The 21,970-nt window shown below is 42.1% G+C and overlaps 1 protein-coding gene across 2 annotated transcripts in view; it reads left to right on the top strand.

Annotated features, from left to right (window-relative positions):
* Positions 1-1,958: 1,958 nt before the first annotated feature.
* WNT3A (Wnt family member 3A) overlaps positions 1,959-21,970 on the top strand; it is a 130,690-nt gene continuing 110,678 nt past the window's right edge. For both annotated transcript variants that reach the window (XM_044295134.1, XM_044295133.1), the window contains exon 1: positions 1,959-2,418. Coding sequence is in view for 1 of the 2 variants with exons in the window: in XM_044295133.1 (XP_044151068.1) it covers positions 2,348-2,418 (71 nt within the window). In the remaining variant the exon portion in view is untranslated. The remainder of the gene's footprint in view (positions 2,419-21,970) is intronic.

The following is a 21,970-nucleotide window of genomic DNA, read 5'->3' on the forward strand; positions in this document are numbered from 1 at the left end:
TGAGGGATATGTGTGCAGGCAGCCTATCACGCACCTTATATACCCAGCGAGGGATATGTGTGCATACAGCCTATCACAGCCCTTATATATCCACCGAGGGATATGTGTGCAGACAGCCTATCACACACCTAATATATCCACCGAGGGATATGTGTGCAGACAGCCTATCCCACACTATATATACCCACTGAGGGATATGTGTTCAGACAGCCTTTCACACACCTTATATACACACTGAGGGATATGTGTGCAGACAACCTATCACACCTTATATACCCTCTGAGAGATATGTGTGTAGACAGCCATTTACACCCCTCATATACCCACCGAAAGATATGTGTGCAGACAGCCTATCACACACTATATATACCCACTGAGGGATATGTGTGCAGACAGCCTTTCACACACTATATATACCCACAGAGAGATATGTGTGCAGACAGCCTTTCACACACTATATATACCCACAGAGAGATATGTGTGCAGACAGCCTATCAAACACCTTATATACCCTCTGAGAGATATGTGTGTAGACAGCCTATTACACCCCTCATATACCCACCGAAAGATATGTGTGCAGACAGCCTATCACACATCTTATATAGCCAGTTCAGCACGCATAACTCCCTTTATGAGCTACACGCTTCTGACATTGAGAGTCGGAATTGTTAATAATGGAACTGGACTGAAAATATATAAAACTGTACTATATGTGTGTATATTACTGTATATATGTGTATTACGCTGCAGTATATGTGTACACTACTGTACTATATCATTTCTTTCTGTATCTCATAATACCATGCACTATATCTATGTATACTCCTCTGTGCGCTATTCACACCTCCAGGACAGGTCTTCCTGCAGTAAATGAAGTGCAGTGGGTGAAGGAGCAGCAGATCTGGCAGTGAATAGAGAAGCAGGCTCATTCTCCCCCCTCTGCCTGCCCTGGGAGTGAGGTTGTTATAGCTACATGAACCCCAGGGGTCCCCTGGTCTATTTAATGTGCCTTAATTCTTGCCCCTCTTGTGAAGGACAGCAGTGGAGCAGCAGCAGTGGAGGGGCTTGTGGGCCAACATGACTATCTCCTGGCAATTAGCTCATTCCTCCCTGACTGACAGAGCAGCAGCAGTGTCATCACAATTCCCCCTTGGCAAGAGCTGCTGATTGGGTCCTTGCAGGGAAGGAGTCTGCTCCAAAGTTTCTTCTTTTTAATATTTGCTTGTGGTGTGTTCTCCAGAGGGTGAGCTCAGTGCAACCTGCAGCACCCAGGACAAGAGGAGAGCCAAGCTCCTGCCCACCTGCAGCACCCAGGATAAGAGGAGAGCCAAGCTCCTGCCCACCTGCAGCACCCAGGACACTAGGAGAGCCAAGCTCCTGCCCACCTGCAGCACCCAGGACAAGAGGAGAGCCAAGCTCCTGCCCACCTGCAGCACCCAGGACAAGAGGAGAGTCAGGCTCCTGCCCACCTGCAGCATCCAGGACCAGAGGAGAGGTTGGCTGCTGCCTACCTGCAGGACCCAGAACCAGAGGGGAGCCCACTTGCAGCACCCAATACAAGATTAGAACCAGGCTCCTGCCCATCAGCAGCACCCAGAACCAGAGGAGCTAGGCTCCTACTGCAAACAGAATAAGGGAAGAACTAGGTATCTGCCTTCCTGTCCAGGACAAGAGAAGGACCAAGGTCCTGCCAACCTACAGTACCCAGGACAAGGTGGAGCCAGGCTTCTACCCACCTGCCCAATACAAGAGGAAAGCCAGATTCCTACTGACTTGCAGCACCCAGGACAAGAGGAGAGCCTGGTTCCTACACCAAATCCTTCTCAGTACTAGAGGTGAGCAAGGTAACTACCCACCTACACCCAGGACAAGCTGTTACCTACTTACTTGCAACACCCAAATTAAGGTAGAGCCAGGCTCCTACTCACCTGCCTTCAGCACCTAGCACAGAGTCTGACTCCTGCCCACCTACTGCAGTGCCCAGCACAGGAGAAGAGTCGGGCTCCTGCCCACCTACTGCAGTGCCCAGCACAGGAGAAGAGTCGGGCTCCTGCCCACCTACTGCAGTGCCCAGCACAGGAGAAGAGTCGGGCTCCTGCCCACCTACTGCAGTGCCCAGCACAGGAGAAGAGTCGGGCTCCTGCCCACCTACTGCAGTGCCCAGCACAGTAGAAGAGTCGGACTCCTGCCCACCTACCTGCAGTGCCCAGTACAGGAGGAAGATCGGGCTCTGTCTGCTCCACCCTTTGGGGTTCTCACTTTCTGGATATTTTTCTGGATAGTTTCTTTTTTATATTATATAATTTTCCAGAGAATAATCTGAACTTCGCTTCCTTTCTTCTGGACAATGTTCTCATTTGGATATTTGCTGTTTCTCTGTGGACTTCGCCAGGTTCTGACAACCTATCCAATCTGGTGGTAAGTGCCCCGCTGAATGCATTATAAGTAGTATTATCATTGAGTGTTATGATGTGATGGGGGGGGGGGCAGCATTTGGGGGCCCCAGCCTCATACAGATAACGTAGAGATGGTAGGAGTTGTCCAGGATTTGCTCTTTTGCAGTCAACAGAAGAAAACAACAAAAACTTTTTTTTTTTCTTTCAATTTTTGCTGTGAGGGAGAAACAAAAAATCAGGAAAGACAAGACTGGGCAGCCTGAACCCTGCACTGCAGAGGCTAGACTGTGCCTGGTAGAGGGGTGTGTGCGGCGGTGTTTGTATAATGTATCGCTATTTATTAGGATATTGTTTTCAGTGTTTCTTATGATTTGTTACATTGTATATTTAGCTCCTTCGGTTGTGGCCGTCTGGTGACCTCTGCTCGTCTCCTATGTTTAGCTTGTTGTAGGAGATCACTGGTGGGTCAGGGGGATCTGCTCATCTCTAAAGTTTCTAGACAGAGATCACTGGGTATCAGGTGGAACCTACTCATCTCTTATGTTTGGGTTGTTGTAGGAGATCACTGTGGATCAGGGGGATCTGCTCATCTCTAATGTTTGTACTCAGTGATCACTGGGATCTGCTCGTCTCCTGGTCTGTACTCAGTGATCACTGAGGATCTGCTCTTTTCCTGGTCTGTACTCAGTGATCACTGGGGATCTGCTCCTCTCTTGGTCTGTACTCAGTGATCACTGGGATCTGCTCGTCTCCTGGTCTGTACTCAGTGATCACTGAGGATCTGCTCTTTTCCTGGTCTGTACTCAGTGATCACTGGGGATCTGCTCCTCTCTTGGTCTGTACTCAGTGATCACTGGGGATCTGCTCGTCTCCTAGTCTGTACTCAGTGATCACTGGGATCTGCTCGTCTCCTGGTCTGTACTCAGTGATCACTGGGGATCTGCTCGTCTCCTAGTCTGTACTCAGTGATCCCTGGGGATCTGCTAGTCTCTTGGTCTGTACTCAGTGATCACTGGGGATCTGCTCCTCTCTTGGTCTGTACTCAGTGATCACTGGGGATCTGCTCGTCTCCTAGTCTGTACTCAGTGATCACTGAGGATCTGCTGGTCTCTTGGTCTGTACTCAGTGATCACTGGGAATCTGCTCCTCTCTTGGTCTGTACTCAGTGATCACTGGGAATCTGCTCCTCTCTTGGTCTGTACTCAGTGATCACTGGGAATCTGCTCCTCTCTTGGTCTGTACTCAGTGATCACTGGGGATCTGCTCCTCTCTTGGTCTGTACTCAGTGATCACTGGGATCTGCTCGTCTCCTGGTCTGTACTCAGTGATCACTGAGGATCTGCTCTTTTCCTGGTCTGTACTCAGTGATCACTGGGGATCTGCTCCTCTCTTGGTCTGTACTCAGTGATCACTGGGAATCTGCTCCTCTCTTGGTCTGTACTCAGTGATCACTGGGAATCTGCTCCTCTCTTGGTCTGTACTCAGTGATCACTGGGGATCTGCTCATCTCCTAGTCTGTACTCAGTGATCACTGGGGATCTGCTTGTCTCTTGGTCTATACTCAGTGATCACTGGGATCTGCTCGTCTCCTGGTCTGTACTCAGTGATCACTGAGGATCTGCTCTTTTCCTGGTCTGTACTCAGTGATCACTGGGGATCTGCTCCTCTCTTGGTCTGTACTCAGTGATCACTGGTGATCTGCTTGTCTCTTGGTCTGTACTCAGTGATCACTGGGAATCTGCTCCTCTCTTGGTCTGTACTCAGTGATCACTGGGGATCTGCTCATCTCCTAGTCTGTACTCAGTGATCACTGGGGATCTGCTTGTCTCTTGGTCTATACTCAGTGATCACTGAGGATCTGCTGGTCTCTTGGTCTGTGCTCAGTGATCACTGGGGATCTGCTCGTCTCCTAGTCTGTACTCAGTGATCACTGGTGATCTGCTTGTCTCTTGGTCTGTACTCAGTGATCACTGGGAATCTGCTCCTCTCTTGGTCTGTACTCAGTGATCACTGGGGATCTGCTCATCTCCTAGTCTGTACTCAGTGATCACTGGGGATCTGCTTGTCTCTTGGTCTATACTCAGTGATCACTGGGGATATGCTCGTTTTTTGGTCTGTACTCAGTGATCACTGGGGATATGCTCGTCTTCTGGTCTGTACTTAGCGATCACTGGGGATCTGCTCGTCTCCTAGTCTGTACTCAGTGATCACTTGGGATCTGCTCGTCTTTTGGTCTGTATTCAGTGATCCCTGGGGATCTGCTCGTCTTCTGGTCTGTACTCAGTGATCACTGGGGATATGCTCGTCTTCTGGTCTGTACTTAGCGATCACTGGGGATCTGCTCGTCTCCTAGTCTGAACTCAGTGATCACTTGGGATCTGCTCGTCTTTTGGTCTGTATTCAGTGATCCCTGGGGATCTGCTCGTCTTCTGGTCTGTACTCAGTGATCACTGGGGATCTGCTCGTCTTCTGGTCTGTACTCAGTGATCACTGGGGATCTGCTCGTCTTTTGGTCTGTACTCAGTGATCACTGGGGATCTGCTCGTCCTTTATAGAAAGAGCCATTACGATCTAAGGTGTAATAAGATGATTATATTTTAGGGTTAGGGATTTGAGGGTTCAGAGCCAATACGCCACTGTGAACCCCAACAACCATACACTGTTTAGGGTGCCCTCGGCAGTAAGGGCAGGTGCTCCCTCTTCTCTTTCTTTGCCTGAGGAGCTGCAGGGAGATATGTCTGACCAGGTATGTACCTGTGGGGAGCAGCGCAGGGTCCTGGTATGTGGTGAGATGTTTGGACAGAAGATCTTCACTGCAGCACAAGCCTCATCTGTAATTATAAAGTCAGCTAATGGGGCCTGACCGGGCAAGAGCCGAGGAAGAGGGGAGCTACAGGGCACTCTGCCAGGGGTAATACTCCACTAATAACCCCCTCCCGATCACTGTGTGCCCAGGATGGTGCACTGCAGCCCCTCACCTATGAGGATCAGTCCTGCCTCACCTGGGAGGCCCTTGTATGGGATTTGCAGGTGGGGTGAAGGGTACATGGGGTGGCTGTGCTCTCAGTGTCACCATTGGGTGAGGTTCCTTGTCTCACAGGCATCTCAGGTATGTCTGCAAGACAGAATTCATTTCAATTAGAAGGTCATAAAATGCAAATGTGCTCTTGATAAGACAGGCAGAAGGAACACCTGGCCTGTAATCCATAATGAGCAATGTTTAATTCACAGTTATTATACAGCTTATAATTACAAAGCATTGATGCATTCCTGGAGCTGACAGGGGAAGACATTCCACCGAAACCCACATAAATATTCCCTGTCACCTCCGCTCTCTCCAGTCCCTGCTCTTCACCTACAGGGCAAAAAGAAAAAGAAACTTTCTTTATGAAAGCGTTTGTTTTTTATGTAACTTTTCTGACCTATTTTTTACAGAAAAAAAAACTTCAAATTTTTTATTTCTTTATTTCTCTAAGGAATAAATGAGATACTAAAAATGAGATTAATTGGGGGTCGTTTCCTTCTATCGCACACACAGGCAAAAGGTTTCTTGCAGATGGTTTCTATTCTTTCAGGTTTCCTTTGTTTTTGGACTTGTTTCCATTTTAATATTTTAAATCTGGGTAAATGAACCTGAGAAAACCCAAGAGCTTGTAGTGTTGGAAAAATCTGTACTTTCAGACATTCGTGTGTCCAAACTGTCGTTTTTATGGTTCTGGACAAAGACAGAAAGTCATTAAATGGTTAAAACTCATTGGAAATTGTCAATGATAAAAGTAATTAACTCCTTAACGACCAGTGCCGTACATGTACGGCGGGCTGATCGGGCAGATGCAGGAGCCCGCCCGATTAGCGTCACGGACCCGGCAGTCACTGACAATTGGCCCCCTGCTGCATACGCCGGTATCGGTGAAAACACCGATGCTGGCCTGTTAACCCCTTGTATGACCGTGGCGAGCAGAGGGTTTGCGGAGGGTACGGGTGCCCTGTGCTTCCCCATCGGGTCCCCGTGTTGCAGTGGCGGGGACACGATGGCAGAGAAGGCAGCCCGATGCTTCTACGGAAGCCTGTGAGATCCAGCACTTAGGCTGACAGCCAAAGGTTGTATTGTAATGAATTACAGAGGGGATCAGACCTCAGAAGTCCCCTAACCCAGTTGAAGTCCCAGAGTGGGACAAAAATAAAAAGTAAAAAAAAAAGTGTTTTTCATAATAAAAAAAAAAATGTAAGTAAAAAATATGAAATTGTCGATTTTTTTTTTTAAAAAACAGACATATTGGGTATTGCCGCATCTGTAACAAATGGCTCTACAAAAATATCACATGATCCACCCCCTGACCTGAACGCCATAGAAAAAAATAAAATAAAAACTGTGCTAAAACAATCATTTTCTGTCACCTTACATCACAAAAAGTGCAACACCAAGCGATCAAAAAGGCATATGCACCCCAAAATAGTACCAATAAAACCATCACCTAATCCCGCAAAAAATTAGACCCTAAATAAAACAATCGGGCAAAAAATGAAAAAACTATGACTCTCAGAATATGTAGACATTAAAATATTATTTTTTTTGTTTCAAAAATGCTTTTATTGTATTAAAAGTAAAACAAAATTAAAAAAAAATGATATATTAGGTATCGCTGCGTCCGTAACAAACGGGATTATTAAAATGTCACATGACTTAACCCCTCAGATGAACACCGTAAAAAAAAAAAAAAATGGTGTAAAAAAAGCTATTTTTTGTCACCTTACATTACAAAAAGTGTAATACCAAGCTATCAAAAAGTCATATGCACCCCAAAATCATACCAATCAAACCGTCATCTAATCCCACAAAAAATGAGCCCCTACACAAGACAGTGGAGACACTAAAAAATATTTTATTTCAAAAATTCTTTATTATGTGAAACTGAAACAAACAACCAAAAAAAATTGGTATTGTCGCGTCTGTAACAACCTGTTCTATAAAAATACCACATGATCTAACCTGTCAGATGAACATTGTAAAAAACTAAAAATAAAAACTGTGCCAAAACAGCTATTTCTTTTTAAAAGTGTTATATAGAAAAAACAAAAATCATATGTACCCCAAAAAAAACTGCCACTTTATCCCGTAGTTTTCAAAATGGGGTCATATTTTTGGAGTTTCTACTCTAGGGGTGCATCAGGGGGCTTCAAATGTGGCATGGCAGCTTATAATTATACCAGGGAAATCTGCCCTCCAAAAACCGTATGGCGCTCCTTCCCTACTGCGCCCTGCCGTGTGCCCGTACAGCAGTTTACGACCACATGTGGAGTGTTTCTGTAAACTACAGAATTAGGGCCATAAATATTGAGTTTTGTTTGGCTGTTAACCCTTGCTTTGTTAGCGGGGAAAAAAATGGATTCAAATGAAAAATCTGCCAAAAAAGTGAAATATTGAAATTTCATCTACATTTTCCATTAATTCTTGTTAAACATCTAAAGGGTTAACAAAGTTTGTAAAATCAGTTTTGAATACCGTGAGGGGTGTCGTTTCTAAAATGGTTCCATTTTTGGGTGGTTTCTATTATATAAGCCTCACAAAGTGACTTCAGACCTGAACTGGTCCTCAAAAAGTGGGTTTTGGAAATTTTCCTAAAAATTTTAAGATTTGCTTCTAAACTTCTAAGCCTGTAACGTCCCAAAAAAGAAAATGCAATTTACAAAATGATCCAAACATGAAGTAGACATATGGTAAATCTAAAGTAATAGCTATTTTAGGAGGTATCACTATCTGTTTTAAAAACAGAGAAATTTACATTTTGAAAATTGCTAATTTTTCCTAATTTTTGGTAAATGTGGTATTTTTAATAAATAAAAATGAAATTTTTGGACTCAAATTTACCACTGTCATGAAGTTCAATATGTGACGATAAAACAGTCTCTGAATGGCCTGGATAAGTAAAAGCAGTTTTAAAGTTATCACCAAATAAATTTACACATGTCAGATTTGCAAAAAAATGGCCTGGTTCTTAAGGTAAAAAATGGCAGGGTCCTGAAGGGGTTAAATAGGTCAAATTCAGCAAGAAACTTTAATTAAAATAAAACCATAACCAACAAGAGGAAATTTAAATTTATTTTTGGGATTCTTTGGAAATTTCTCAAAGATTTTTATTTTTTATTTTTGAAGAAATTGATCTTGTTTCTTAATGTTCATTTTTTTATTTTTTGTTCCCTAAATAAAGATTTGGAGAATTTCACAAATAGTTTGTTTTAGAAGTCAGTGACCAAAGTGTCATTTACAAGCTATTATTCGTGAACCTTAAAGGCACAGTGTCATGTAAATGAGAAGCTCCTCCCCTCGAACATAAAGGGTGAAAGGTGCTGCTTTAAGACTGTGGCATCAGATATTATTTCAGCCTTAGCTTCATGTTTTTTTTCTCGTTCCTGGATTTTGCAAATACATCATAACTTTGCCTGCAGTCAAAGCCATAAAACATTAACCCGTTTCATCCCAGAGGAATGTGCAGCTCGCTATGTGGCACTGGGTGCTGCAGGGCTCTGAGGCCGGGACAAGGTCGTAGCAATCTCTACTAAATAGTTGTCTTTGAATTGCAGGCATTTTTGAATTGCAAGGGTTAACTGTCCTTTAATCTATTGTTACCCCTTTGGCTGAGAAGCAAATGGACAAATTCAGACACGTGCAAAGGACGATTATCAAAGGGATTTTTTTGTAGCCAAAAAGAAAAAAAATTGAAAAAAAATTGCAGTCCCCCTTCCCCAACCCCAAATGCAGGAAATGCTGGGAGACATGGCCATGTAAAGCGGTAATGATTGTCACTCCTGTTTGTGCTGTTCCTGTTAAGTGACATTAAATACACTTGTGTCATCTCACCCCGCGGCCACGTCTTCTTCTCAAGTGTCAGGAACTTCTCAGACTTTGACGCAGATCATTTCTATGCAAAAATGGTGAAATAGTGATTCAAAAATCTAATGAGGCAAAAAAACATGAGGCAAGTTTACCGTATGGAGCACATTTTCATAAAACTCACAGGAGGCTAACTAGATTCTGGAAATTGGTTTCTTCATTTGTTTTTCAAATTCAAAAAATATTTCCTTCTCATGTAAAGATTTTTCCACACCTTAAACTGCAGCAGACAATGAATTTAGGTGGTAATATTGCATATTAAGTGTAAATATGGAAGGAAAGGACATGGGGTCAGACAGAAGAATTACCGTAATAAAGACAAAATAAAAAATCCACAAAAACATTGACCAAAAACAAAGCCCAAACTGCAACATTGATTGTAGTCAAATAGATCAATAACTGGATTTTTGTAAAAAAATAAAATAAAATTGTGTGAAAAGATAAAAAACTAAAAACTTGTGTGAAAAGATAAAAAACTAAAAAATGTTGATGTAAAAAAGTAAAATGTGATCAGATTTAAAAGATTGAAATAATACAATAAAACGTCGTTTAACGTTAATAATTAAATGAAATATACAATTCTAAAGACATGAACAAAGGTCGATCTCTAACACGAGCTCTGAGATTTTTATCTTTTCTAAATCACAAACCTATAGAACAAAAAAGCTAAATAACTTTTATTTTAATTCTTAAATATTTTTTTATGTTTGTGGGTTTCATTCTATTACATCATTCATATGGATATATTCTCATTATTTAGTGTTCTTATAAATTATTCATATTCTTAGCACATTTTTATGTGTAATTAGTGTGAAATGACTTATACGGGGAGATCATTTTTTTAACATTTTAGAAAATGCTCCATCCCCGGTCATTGTACTGCATGTTCCAGGACTATAGAACCGCCTGTGCTTTGGGGACAGTCCTAGAAGGATTTGTGCTGAGGAGTTCATGATGGAACATCATCTTTGTGCCCATTGTCCGGGGAATGAGCTTTAATCCGTGTGTTAATTATTTATTCACAGCTTTTCAGAGGAAGACCCGTAACCCAAATATGTCTTGTCCAAGCTTTCTTAAGATAGACAATTTATCACTGAGGAAGAAAAGGTCTTGGCTGATTGTGACGAGCTCTGTGGGTAGAAATGCTTCTAAGACACAATTGAATTCCTCAATCTCTTGTATTTATTGTCTTCATACAAGAGGAGGGGGTAAAATATCGAAAACCCAACATCAACTGCGAATAACTGGAAGATAGATGTAAAAAATAGACAGATCGATTGATTGGTCAATAGATAGATAGCTATGAGATAGATAGATAATAGATAGATAAATAGATAGATGATAGATAGACAGATAGATAGATAATAGATAGATAGATAGATAAATAGATAGATAGATAGATAGATATGAGATAGATAGATAGATAGATAGATATGAGATAGATAGATAAATAGATAGATGATAGATAGATAGATGGATAGATAGATAGATAATAGATAGATAGATAGATAGATAGATATGAGATAGATAGATAGATAGATAGATAAATAGATAGATGACAGATAGATAGATAAATAGATAGATATGAGATAGATAGATAATAGATCGATAGATGATAGATAGCTGATTGATTGATAGATAGATGATAGATAGATAGATAGATAGATAGATTACTGCCTGCCATAGACTGAGAGGAGCCTGATATACCATGGACTCCTATACCCCCACCCTGTATATGTCCCCATCCCCCAACCCTACCCAATTATTTCCCACTTGCTTTGGCAATGCTAAAATGTATTTAGTCCTGACAATAAAGCGGATTTGATTTGATTGGATTTGAAAGATGATAGATAGTAGATAGATAGATAGATAGATAGATAGATAGATAGGAGATAGATAGATAATAGATAGATGATAGATAGATAGATAGATAATAGATAGATAGATAGATAGATAGATAGATAGATAGATAGATAGATAGGAGATAGATAGATAGATAGATAGATAGATAGATAGATAGATAATAGATAGATGATAGATAGATAGATAATAGATAGATAGATAGATGATAGATAGATGATAGATAGATAGATAAATAATAGATAGATAGATAGATAGATAGATAATAGATAGATGATAGATAGATATGAGATGAATAAATAGATGATAGATAGATAGATAGATATAAGATAGATGAATATGAGATGGATAGATAATGGGGTCAGACTGTAGTTGACTCCTATACATTATCTAATCTAGACGTAGCTTACTTCAGTCTGGTCATCACACTAATGTCGTATGTTTGACTTCGATGGGAATGTTGGAACTTCTTCCATATAGACATAAAAAGAAACACATCATCTTAGATGTTCTGAAATATTATAATTTTTATTATAAAGTTGTCTTAACTTCTGACCCCGTGTGACTTCTAGAACATCCTGAGCTGTGCCAGTTGTCCCGTTTCTGTTCCCTTCATCTTTCCCAAGATTGTCTTCACCATTGAGATGTTTCTTCTCATTAAATGTTAAGAATACAAGGAATTGTCCTCCTCATTTAGTTAGCATCCACTTGTTTATTTTCATCCTAGGTCTTCACCAAACTCCACAGGTCATAGACATCAAAACCTTTCCTGTCTCGACTTTTGTCGTCCAGCACTTAACTGGATAACTCTCTCACATTTCTTAACGTGAAGACTTCTTCTACATTTTACTGTGTGTTCCTCTATGTTGTAATTTTGGATATTTTATGGTAAACTACTGTAATCTAAGCTCCCTCTTCTGTGTCTTCTCCATCATATCTACATTCCCACCTTTATATTTAGAGACAATTTCTTCTTTTAGGTTTCTCGATAGGGTCTTCAGGTATTCTTTCATATTGACCTATGAATTTTGTCATCTACAAATGTTGATGCTTCTTTCAGCAATCTTCCATCTTTCTCGACTTCTGCATCTCTCATGTCATAGTTGGTGGCTAGGTTGAGTAAAGCATGCCCATAAAGTGGCCATGCACCATAGACAGAGGTTAGTTGATGGTTAAACAATCATCAAGTGAACATTCGTTTTGTAGACACGGCCATGGACATTGTAGTCCACATTGGCTGTTACAGTTGTTCAAACTTCCCTTAGACTTTGAATGAAACCAGTTGATGGATAAAAGATATTTCTGGAAACGTTCCTTTCATTCACCAAGTATCTTTTTAGAATGAAAGATCTTTCATCTATCGGGCAAAAATTTTAAACATGACTGACTTCTTTTCAAATGATAATTGTCTGTCATTGGTCAGCTAAAATGATCAATCATTGCTAAATATCACTCAAATTTGGTTGAAATCGTCTGATTTGATCCACTTTAAAATAATGTGTATGGCCACCGATACTATGGCCAATGACTCTTTATATTTGTGCCTTGATGTCATGTATACAGGTATATAACTGACAATCTTTGCTTCTATGCTCTGTGCTTCTATGTACACTAGTCATTTTCACCACCTAAATACCAAGGCTGGTGAGAAGTATTCAGTAATATGGTTCCCATATCGTATCATTTATTTGCATGTGTCCCATCCGGCCAATAAATCAATTAACCAGGTGTTTTCCAAGCACAGTATAGACTGCGTATAGCACAGGAAGTTCTCTGAGCAATAAACAGAGGAAGCACCAGAGGGTACAGGGCTGGATGAGGCTTCCAAAGAGAGTGTGGGAAACTTACCACAAATATCCAGGTGAATGAAAAATATGGAGGTTTATGACCTACTGGGCGGGTGAGCCGACTGCCATCTCGGAACTTCATAAATGAAGCTTTACAGCCATTAAAATAAGAACAGCCCTCCATTTCTGTGCCAAAGGCAAGGATAGCCTCGTAATGTGTCCACAGATCTGACAATGTCCGGCAGTCACACCACAATGTATAGAATAACCATCATATGCTGGGACTCTAAAGAAGCATGGGCTAAAGCGTTAGGACTATGTAGGCCGAATGTCTGAGATGTCATCAGTCTCGATACATTTCTTGTGGATATAAATATGCAGTATGAATGGGTGAACTACAATCCTCAGCCTCTGTAACTCCCTACCCCTTATCTGGTCTTAGATATAAAGTATCAGTTGTCTCCAGAATGTCAGGAGATTCTTTATACGTAGAACAGGAGAACTTCTTGAACACTAATCGATGGTTCTTCTATTACATTCTGATTTCGGCTGCATGGAAGCTTCTATCCCTAAAGACAAGCTGACACCTTAAGAAATCATATTATAAAGCTTTGCTTTAGCTTTTAAGTTTGTGCTTGTACAAAGACGAGACGAGGGACTGAGGGATATTATTCTAAAACTCTGTCTTCCCCGGTCCCCAGATACCCCAGCCAGGCGGATGAGCAGCAGCATCCCATCTCCTCTCAGCAGGGCACCAGTGGAGCTTAAAGCATAATTAGTAGGTTTAATGAACTGCACTTTCTTATATGCAAATACTGAGGCATGCATATATGCAAATAAAGCTCCAATAGAAGGAACAAACACAAGTATCTGTCCTTCCAGAGGACATTACTCCCCGAGAGTCACAAAAATAATGAGAGATCATGGGGGGTGGAGGGCATCTTCAATATAATGATAATATAGGCTGGGAAGGATTGGCTCTGTTGCCATTATCATGTCTGATGATGTGCAGTGGACACAGGGCTGCCCAGAACATCTGCTTTATTAGAACCTGGAGAGCGAATATAATAAAGGGGTCAGAAGAACTGACCAACATAGAGGAGTGAGGAAGTCTGACCAACATCGTGGGATCAGGAGGCCTGAACAACATAAAGGAGTATGGAGGACTGATCAATGTAGAGGGATCAGGAGGACTGACCAATATAGAAGAATCAAGAGGACTGACCAATATAGAAGAATCAAGAGGACTACGAATATAGAAGAATCAAGAGGACTGACCAATATTGAGGGATGAAGAGGACTGACCAATATAGAGGGAAGACTGAACAATGCAGAGGTCAGTACGACTGGCTAATGTAGGGTGATCAGGAGGACTGCCCAACATACAGGAATCAGTAGGACTGATCAATATAGAGGAATCAAGAGGACTGACCAATATTAAGGGATGAAGAGGACTGACCAATATATAAGAATCAAGAGGACTGACCAATATTGAGGAATGAAGAGGACTGACCAATATAGAGGGATCAGGAGGACTGACTAATATAGAGGGATGAAGAGGACTAACCAATATAGAGGGATCAGGAGGACTGACTAATATAGAGGGATCAGAAGGACTGATCAATATGGAAGAATCAAGAGGACTGACCAATATGGAAGAATCAAGAGAACTTACCAATATGGAAGAATCAAGAGGACTTACCAATATGGAATAATCAAGAGGACTGACCAATATAGAGGGATCAGAAGGACTGAACAATGCAGTGGCATCAGTAGATCTGGCCAGTATAGAGTGATGAGGAGGACTGACCAACAAGGACTGATCAATATGGAAGAATCAAGAGGACTGACCAATATGGAAGAATCAAGAGGACTGACCAATATTGAGGGATGAAGAGGACTGACCAATATTGAGGGATGAAGAGGATTGACCAATATGGAAGAATCAAGAGGACTGACCAATATGGAAGAATCAAGAGGACTGGCCAATATTGAGGGATGAAGAGGACTGACCAATATATAAGAATCAAGAGGACTGACCAATATTGAGGGATGAAGAGGACTGACCAATATATAAGAATCAAGAGGACTGACCAATATTGAGGGATGAAGAGGACTAACCAATATAGAGGGATCAGGAGGACTGACTAATATAGAGGGATCAGAAGGACTGATCAATATGGAAGAATCAAGAGGACTGACCAATATGGAAGAATCAAGAGAACTTACCAATATGGAAGAATCAAGAGGACTTACCAATATGGAATAATCAAGAGGACTGACCAATATAGAGGGATCAGAAGGACTGAACAATGCAGTGGCATCAGTAGATCTGGCCAGTATAGAGTGATGAGGAGGACTGACCAACATAGAGGAATCAGGAGGACTGACTAAAATAGAGGGATCAGGAGGACTGACCAATATGGAAGAATCTGGAGGACTGACCAATTTTGAGGGATGAAGAGGACTGAACAATATAGAGGCATCAGTAGGACTGACCAGTATATGGTGATCAGTAGGACTGGCTAGTATAGGGTGATCAGTAGGACTGGCCAATATAGGGTGATCAGTAGGACTGGCCAGTATAGGGTGATCAGTAGGACTGGCCAGTATAGGGTGATCAGTAGGACTTGCCAGTATAGGGTAATCAGTAGGAATGGCCAGTATAGGGTGATCAGTAGGACTGGCCAGTATAGGGTGATCAGTAGGACTGGCCAGTATAGGGTGTCAGTAGGACTGGCCGATATAGGGTGATCAGTAGGACTGGCCAGTATAGGGTGATCAGTAGGACTGGCCAGTATAGGGTGATCAGTAGGACTGGCCAGTATAGGGTGATCAGTAGGACTGGCCAGTATAGGGTGATCAGTAGGACTGGCCAGTATAGGGTGATCAGGAGGACTGGCCAGTATAGGGTGATCAGTAGGACTGGCCAGTAAAGGGTGATCAGTAGGACTGGCCAGTATAGGGTGATCAGTAGGACTGGCCAGTATAGGGTGATCAGTAGGACTGGCCAGTATAGGGTGATCAGGACTGGCCAGTATAGGGTGATCAGTAGGACTGGCCAGTATAGGGTGATCAGGAGGACTGGCCAGTATAGGGTGATCAGGAGGACTGGCCAGTATAGGGTGATCAGTAGGACTGGCCAGTATAGGGTGATCAGTAGGACTGGCCAGTATAGGGTGATCAGGAGGACTAGCCAGTATAGGGTGATCAGTAGGACTGACCAGTATAGGGTGATCAGTAGGACTGGCCAGTATAGGGTGATCAGTAGGACTGGCCAGTATAGGGTGATCAGTAGGACTGGCCAGTATAGGGTGATCAGGAGGACTGGCCAGTATAGGGTGATCAGGAGGACTGGCCAGTATAGGGTGATCAGGAGGATTGGCCAGTATAGGGTGATCAGGAGGACTGGCCAGTATAGGGTGATCAGTAGGACTGGCCAGTATAGGGTGATCAGTAGGACTGGCCAGTATAGGGTGATCAGGAGGACTGGCCAGTATAGGGTGATCAGTAGGACTGGCCAGTATAGGGTGATCAGGAGGACTGGCCAGTATAGGGTGATCAGTAGGACTGGCCAGTATAGGGTGATCAGGAGGATTGGCCAGTATAGGGTGATCAGGAGGACTGGCCAGTATAGGGTGATCAGTAGGACTGGCCAGTATAGGGTGATCAGTAGGACTGGCCAGTATAGGGTGATCAGGAGGACTGATGGTTATTTATTTGTAATTAGGACTGACCAGTATTCAGTGGCCGGAGATTTCTTGTACAGAATCCTCGTACTTACTAAGATCAGGGAGTTTTGAGGCAAGGAGTTCACTGGGGAATTGTCTCACTTTTCCCGCTGTCCACCTCTCATGATCTCATCGAATACTTGATGCCTAGAAACAATCACCAGACAATTTTTAAGGCTGAAAATAAATCTATGGCAGATTAACCCGGGGCAGAAAATTGGAGTAAAACGTTCCAAGATCAAAGCGACTTTTGAAAACCCCTTCAGTAAATCTATAATAATAACTGAAAATTCATTCATTTCATAAGATGGCTTCACCTGCGCTCTACACGGGGGCTTCCGGGCGGCTTTGCCAAATCTTACCTTAAAGTGCAGCTTTGTGTAATGTGTTCTCACACAAATACATAATCCAGCAATTGAGGGAATAAGCCCCTGTCATTTGTGTGCACTGACAGCTGTAAGGCCGGGATTTCATCACTGGACCCTCGGAAGCCCCTCTCTTCACAGTCATTCAAATCACGGCTTGTCCCAGCCTAGGGCCATAAGTGGTTTATGTCTGAAGAGTGGCTACAACTGATGTTCTCACAAGATGTTAGCCAACATATATATTGTCAGAGTGAGGCGCGAGTCTGCAAAATAAGGTCTCTGTGTCCTTTCCAGATGAAAAGCTGATGATCAAATTGCCTTCTCTGTTTCTGGTGACAGCAAGGAGCATGACCTGAACCATTGAAGTCTATGGCATCATGTATTTATGAATGATGGCATCCCAAAACTACATGATGGCGTTGCTACACAGTCCCAATTATGTGACATTGAGGGTGAACGTGTCTGCACATGATTACCTTCTGATGAGAACAGTTATCGGTTTCACAAGTCTTTGTGTAAGGCTCTGTTCACATCAAGCTTACATTTATATTGTCATATGACAGATTCCAGTGGCAACTGACTGTCCGCATTGACTTATATTGGGGTTCATTTTAATTCTGTTATAGTTGCTGATTTGACAGCAAGGATAACACTTCATACCGCACTTTGCTAATATATCTGATAGATTTGCCGATGGAGGCTCCAATGTAAATGTGGAAAGATCCTAAAGTATCATGATATCTTGGGGACTGCAATGTAAAATAGACTCAGTTTGGTAATGCAGCATTCCTAACAAGAGTTTCCGAGCAGCTCCCATGTTCCATTGAACGTAGATGTCTTCAACAAGAGACGGCTAACTCAATGTGTTTTAAGATGCTTGGCATAGGGAGTCAACCAGGACAGTAACACATAACCATAGGACCCCATCGCAACACAAAAAAACTGTTGGAATAATGGGTCTCTAGGACCGGTAACAAGGTTCTTTAAGGAGGGTACATGGATATTTAAAGAGGATAGATGAGTCTTTTAGGAGGTTACATGAGTCCACGAGTCTTCAAGAAGGGTAGAATAAAGTCTTTGAGGAGGATGAGTCTTTGAGAAGGGAATATGAGTATTTAAAGAGAGTGCTTGAGTCTACAAAGAGAACAAGTGTCTTTGGGGACGGTACTGTACATGGGTCATTAAGGAGGGTATATGAGTCTTCTAGGAATGTATATAAGTCTTTGAAGAGGGTACATGAGTCTATGATGAGGGTACATGAGTCTTCTAGGAATGTACATGATTCTTCTAGAAATGTGTATGTCTTTGAGGAGGGTACATGAGTCTATGAGGAGGGTACTTGAGTCTATGAGGAGGGTACATGAGTCTATGAGGAGGGTACATGAGTCCATGAGGAGGGTACGTGAGTCTAGGAGGAGGGTACGTGAGTCTAGGAGGAGGGTACATGAGTCTTCTAGGAATGTACATGATTCTTCTAGAAATGTGTATAAGTCTTTGAGGAGGGTACATGAGTCTATGAGGAGGGTACTTGAGTCTATGAGGAGGGTACATGAGTCTATGAGGAGGGTACGCGAGTCTATGAGGAGGGTACGTGAGTCTATGAGGAGGGTACGTGAGTCTATGAGGAGGGTATGTGATTCTATGAGGAGGGTACATGAGTCTATGATAAGGGTACAAGAGTCTATGATGAGGGTACATGAGTTTATGATGAGGGTACATGAGTCTATGATGAGGGTATATGACTCTATGATAAGGGTACATGAGTCTATGATGAGGGTACATGAGTCTATGATAAGGGTACAAGAGTCTATGATGAGGGTACATGAGTCTATGATGAGGGCACATAAGTCTATGATGAGGGTGCATGAGTCTTCTAGGAATGTACATGATTCTTCTAGGAATTGATATGTCTTTGAGGAGGGTACATGAATCTATGATGAGGGTACATGAGTCTATGATCAGGGTACATGAGTCTATGAGGAGGGTACATGAGTCTATAATGAGGGTACATGAGTCTATGATGAGGGTACATAAGTCTTCTAGGTATGTACATGATTCTTTTAGGAATGTATATAAGTCTTTGAGGAGGGTACATGAGTCTATGATGAAGGTATATGAGTCTATGATGAGGGTACATGAGTCTATGATGAGGGTACATAAGTCTTCTAGGTATGTACATGATTCTTTTAGGAATGTATATATGTCTTTGAGGAGGGTACATGAGTCTATGAGGAGGGTACGTGAGTCTATGAGGAGGGTACGTGAGTCTATGAGGAGGGTATGTGATTCTATGAGGAGGGTACATGAGTCTATGATAAGGGTACAAGAGTCTATGATGAGGGTACATGAGTTTATGATGAGGGTACATGAGTCTATGATGAGGGTATATGACTCTATGATAAGGGTACATGAGTCTATGATGAGGGTACATGAGTCTATGATAAGGGTACAAGAGTCTATGATGAGGGCACATAAGTCTATGATGAGGGTGCATGAGTCTTCTAGGAATGTACATGATTCTTCTAGGAATTGATATGTCTTTGAGGAGGGTACATGAGTCTATGATGAGGGTACATGAGTCTATGATGAGGGTACATAAGTCTTCTAGGTATGTACATGATTCTTTAGGAATGTATATAAGTCTTTGAGGAGGGTACATGAGTCTATGATGAAGGTATATGAGTCTATGATGAGGTACATGAGTCTATGATGAGGGTACATAAGTCTTCTAGGTATGTACATGATTCTTTTAGGAATGTATATAAGTTTGAGGAGGGTACATGAGTCTATGATGAGGGTACATACGTCTTCTAGGTATGTACATGATTCTTCTAGGAATTGATATGTCTTTGAGGAGGGTACATGAATCTATGATGAGGGTACATGAGTCTATGATCAGGGTACATGAGTCTATGAGGAGGGTACATGAGTCTATAATGAGGGTACATGAGTCTATGATGAGGGTACATAAGTCTTCTAGGTATGTACATGATTCTTTTAGGAATGTATATAAGTCTTTGAGGAGGGTACATGAGTCTATGAGGAGGGTACTTGAGTCTATGAGGAGGGTACATGAGTCTATGAGGAGGGTACATGAGTCCATGAGGAGGGTACCTGAGTCTAGGAGGAGGGTACGTGAGTCTAGGAGGAGGGTACATGAGTCTTCTAGGAATGTACATGATTCTTCTAGAAATGTGTATAAGTCTTTGAGGAGGGTACATGAGTCTATGAGGAGGGTACTTGAGTCTATGAGGAGGGTACATGAGTCTATGAGGAGGGTACGCGAGTCTATGAGGAGGGTACGTGAGTCTATGAGGAGGGTACGTGAGTCTATGAGGAGGGTATGTGATTCTATGAGGAGGGTACATGAGTCTATGATAAGGGTACAAGAGTCTATGATGAGGGTACATGAGTTTATGATGAGGGTACATGAGTCTATGATGAGGGTATATGACTCTATGATAAGGGTACATGAGTCTATGATGAGGGTACATGAGTCTATGATAAGGGTACAAGAGTCTATGATGAGGGCACATAAGTCTATGATGAGGGTGCATGAGTCTTCTAGGAATGTACATGATTCTTCTAGGAATTGATATGTCTTTGAGGAGGGTACATGAGTCTATGATGAGGGTACATGAGTCTATGATGAGGGTACATAAGTCTTCTAGGTATGTACATGATTCTTTTAGGAATGTATATAAGTCTTTGAGGAGGGTACATGAGTCTATGATGAAGGTATATGAGTCTATGATGAGGGTACATGAGTCTATGATGAGGGTACATAAGTCTTCTAGGTATGTACATGATTCTTTTAGGAATGTATATAAGTTTTGAGGAGGGTACATGAGTCTATGATGAGGGTACATAAGTCTTCTAGGTATGTACATGATTCTTCTAGGAATTGATATGTCTTTGAGGAGGGTACATGAATCTATGATGAGGGTACATGAGTCTATGATCAGGGTACATGAGTCTATGAGGAGGGTACATGAGTCTATGATGAGGGTACATGAGTCTATGATGAGGGTACATAAGTCTTCTAGGTATGTACATGATTCTTTTAGGAATGTATATAAGTTTTGAGGAGGGTACATGAGTCTATGATGAGGGTACATAAGTCTTCTAGGTATGTACATGATTCTTCTAGGAATTGATATGTCTTTGAGGAGGGTACATGAATCTATGATGAGGGTACATGAGTCTATGATCAGGGTACATGAGTCTATGAGGAGGGTACATGAGTCTATAATGAGGGTACATGAGTCTATGATGAGGGTACATAAGTCTTCTAGGTATGTACATGATTCTTTTAGGAATGTATATAAGTCTTTGAGGAGGGTACATGAGTCTATGATGAAGGTATATGAGTCTATGATGAGGGTACATGAGTCTATGATGAGGGTACATAAGTCTTCTAGGTATGTACATGATTCTTTTAGGAATGTATATATGTCTTTGAGGAGGGTACATGAGTCTATGAGGAGGGTACTTGAGTCTATGAGGAGGGTACATGAGTCTATGAGGAGGGTACATGAGTCCATGAGGAGGGTACGTGAGTCTAGGAGGAGGGTACGTGAGTCTAGGAGGAGGGTACATGAGTCTTCTAGGAATGTACATGATTCTTCTAGAAATGTGTATAAGTCTTTGAGGAGGGTACATGAGTCTATGAGGAGGGTACTTGAGTCTATGAGGAGGGTACATGAGTCTATGAGGAGGGTACGCGAGTCTATGAGGAGGGTACGTGAGTCTATGAGGAGGGTACGTGAGTCTATGAGGAGGGTATGTGATTCTATGAGGAGGGTACATGAGTCTATGATAAGGGTACAAGAGTCTATGAGGGTACATGAGTTTATGATGAGGGTACATGAGTCTATGATGAGGGTATATGACTCTATGATAAGGGTACATGAGTCTATGATGAGGGTACATGAGTCTA

The sequence above is a fragment of the Bufo gargarizans genome, chromosome 5 (assembly GCF_014858855.1).
Source record: "Bufo gargarizans isolate SCDJY-AF-19 chromosome 5, ASM1485885v1, whole genome shotgun sequence".
Taxonomy (NCBI): Eukaryota; Metazoa; Chordata; class Amphibia; order Anura; family Bufonidae; genus Bufo; species Bufo gargarizans.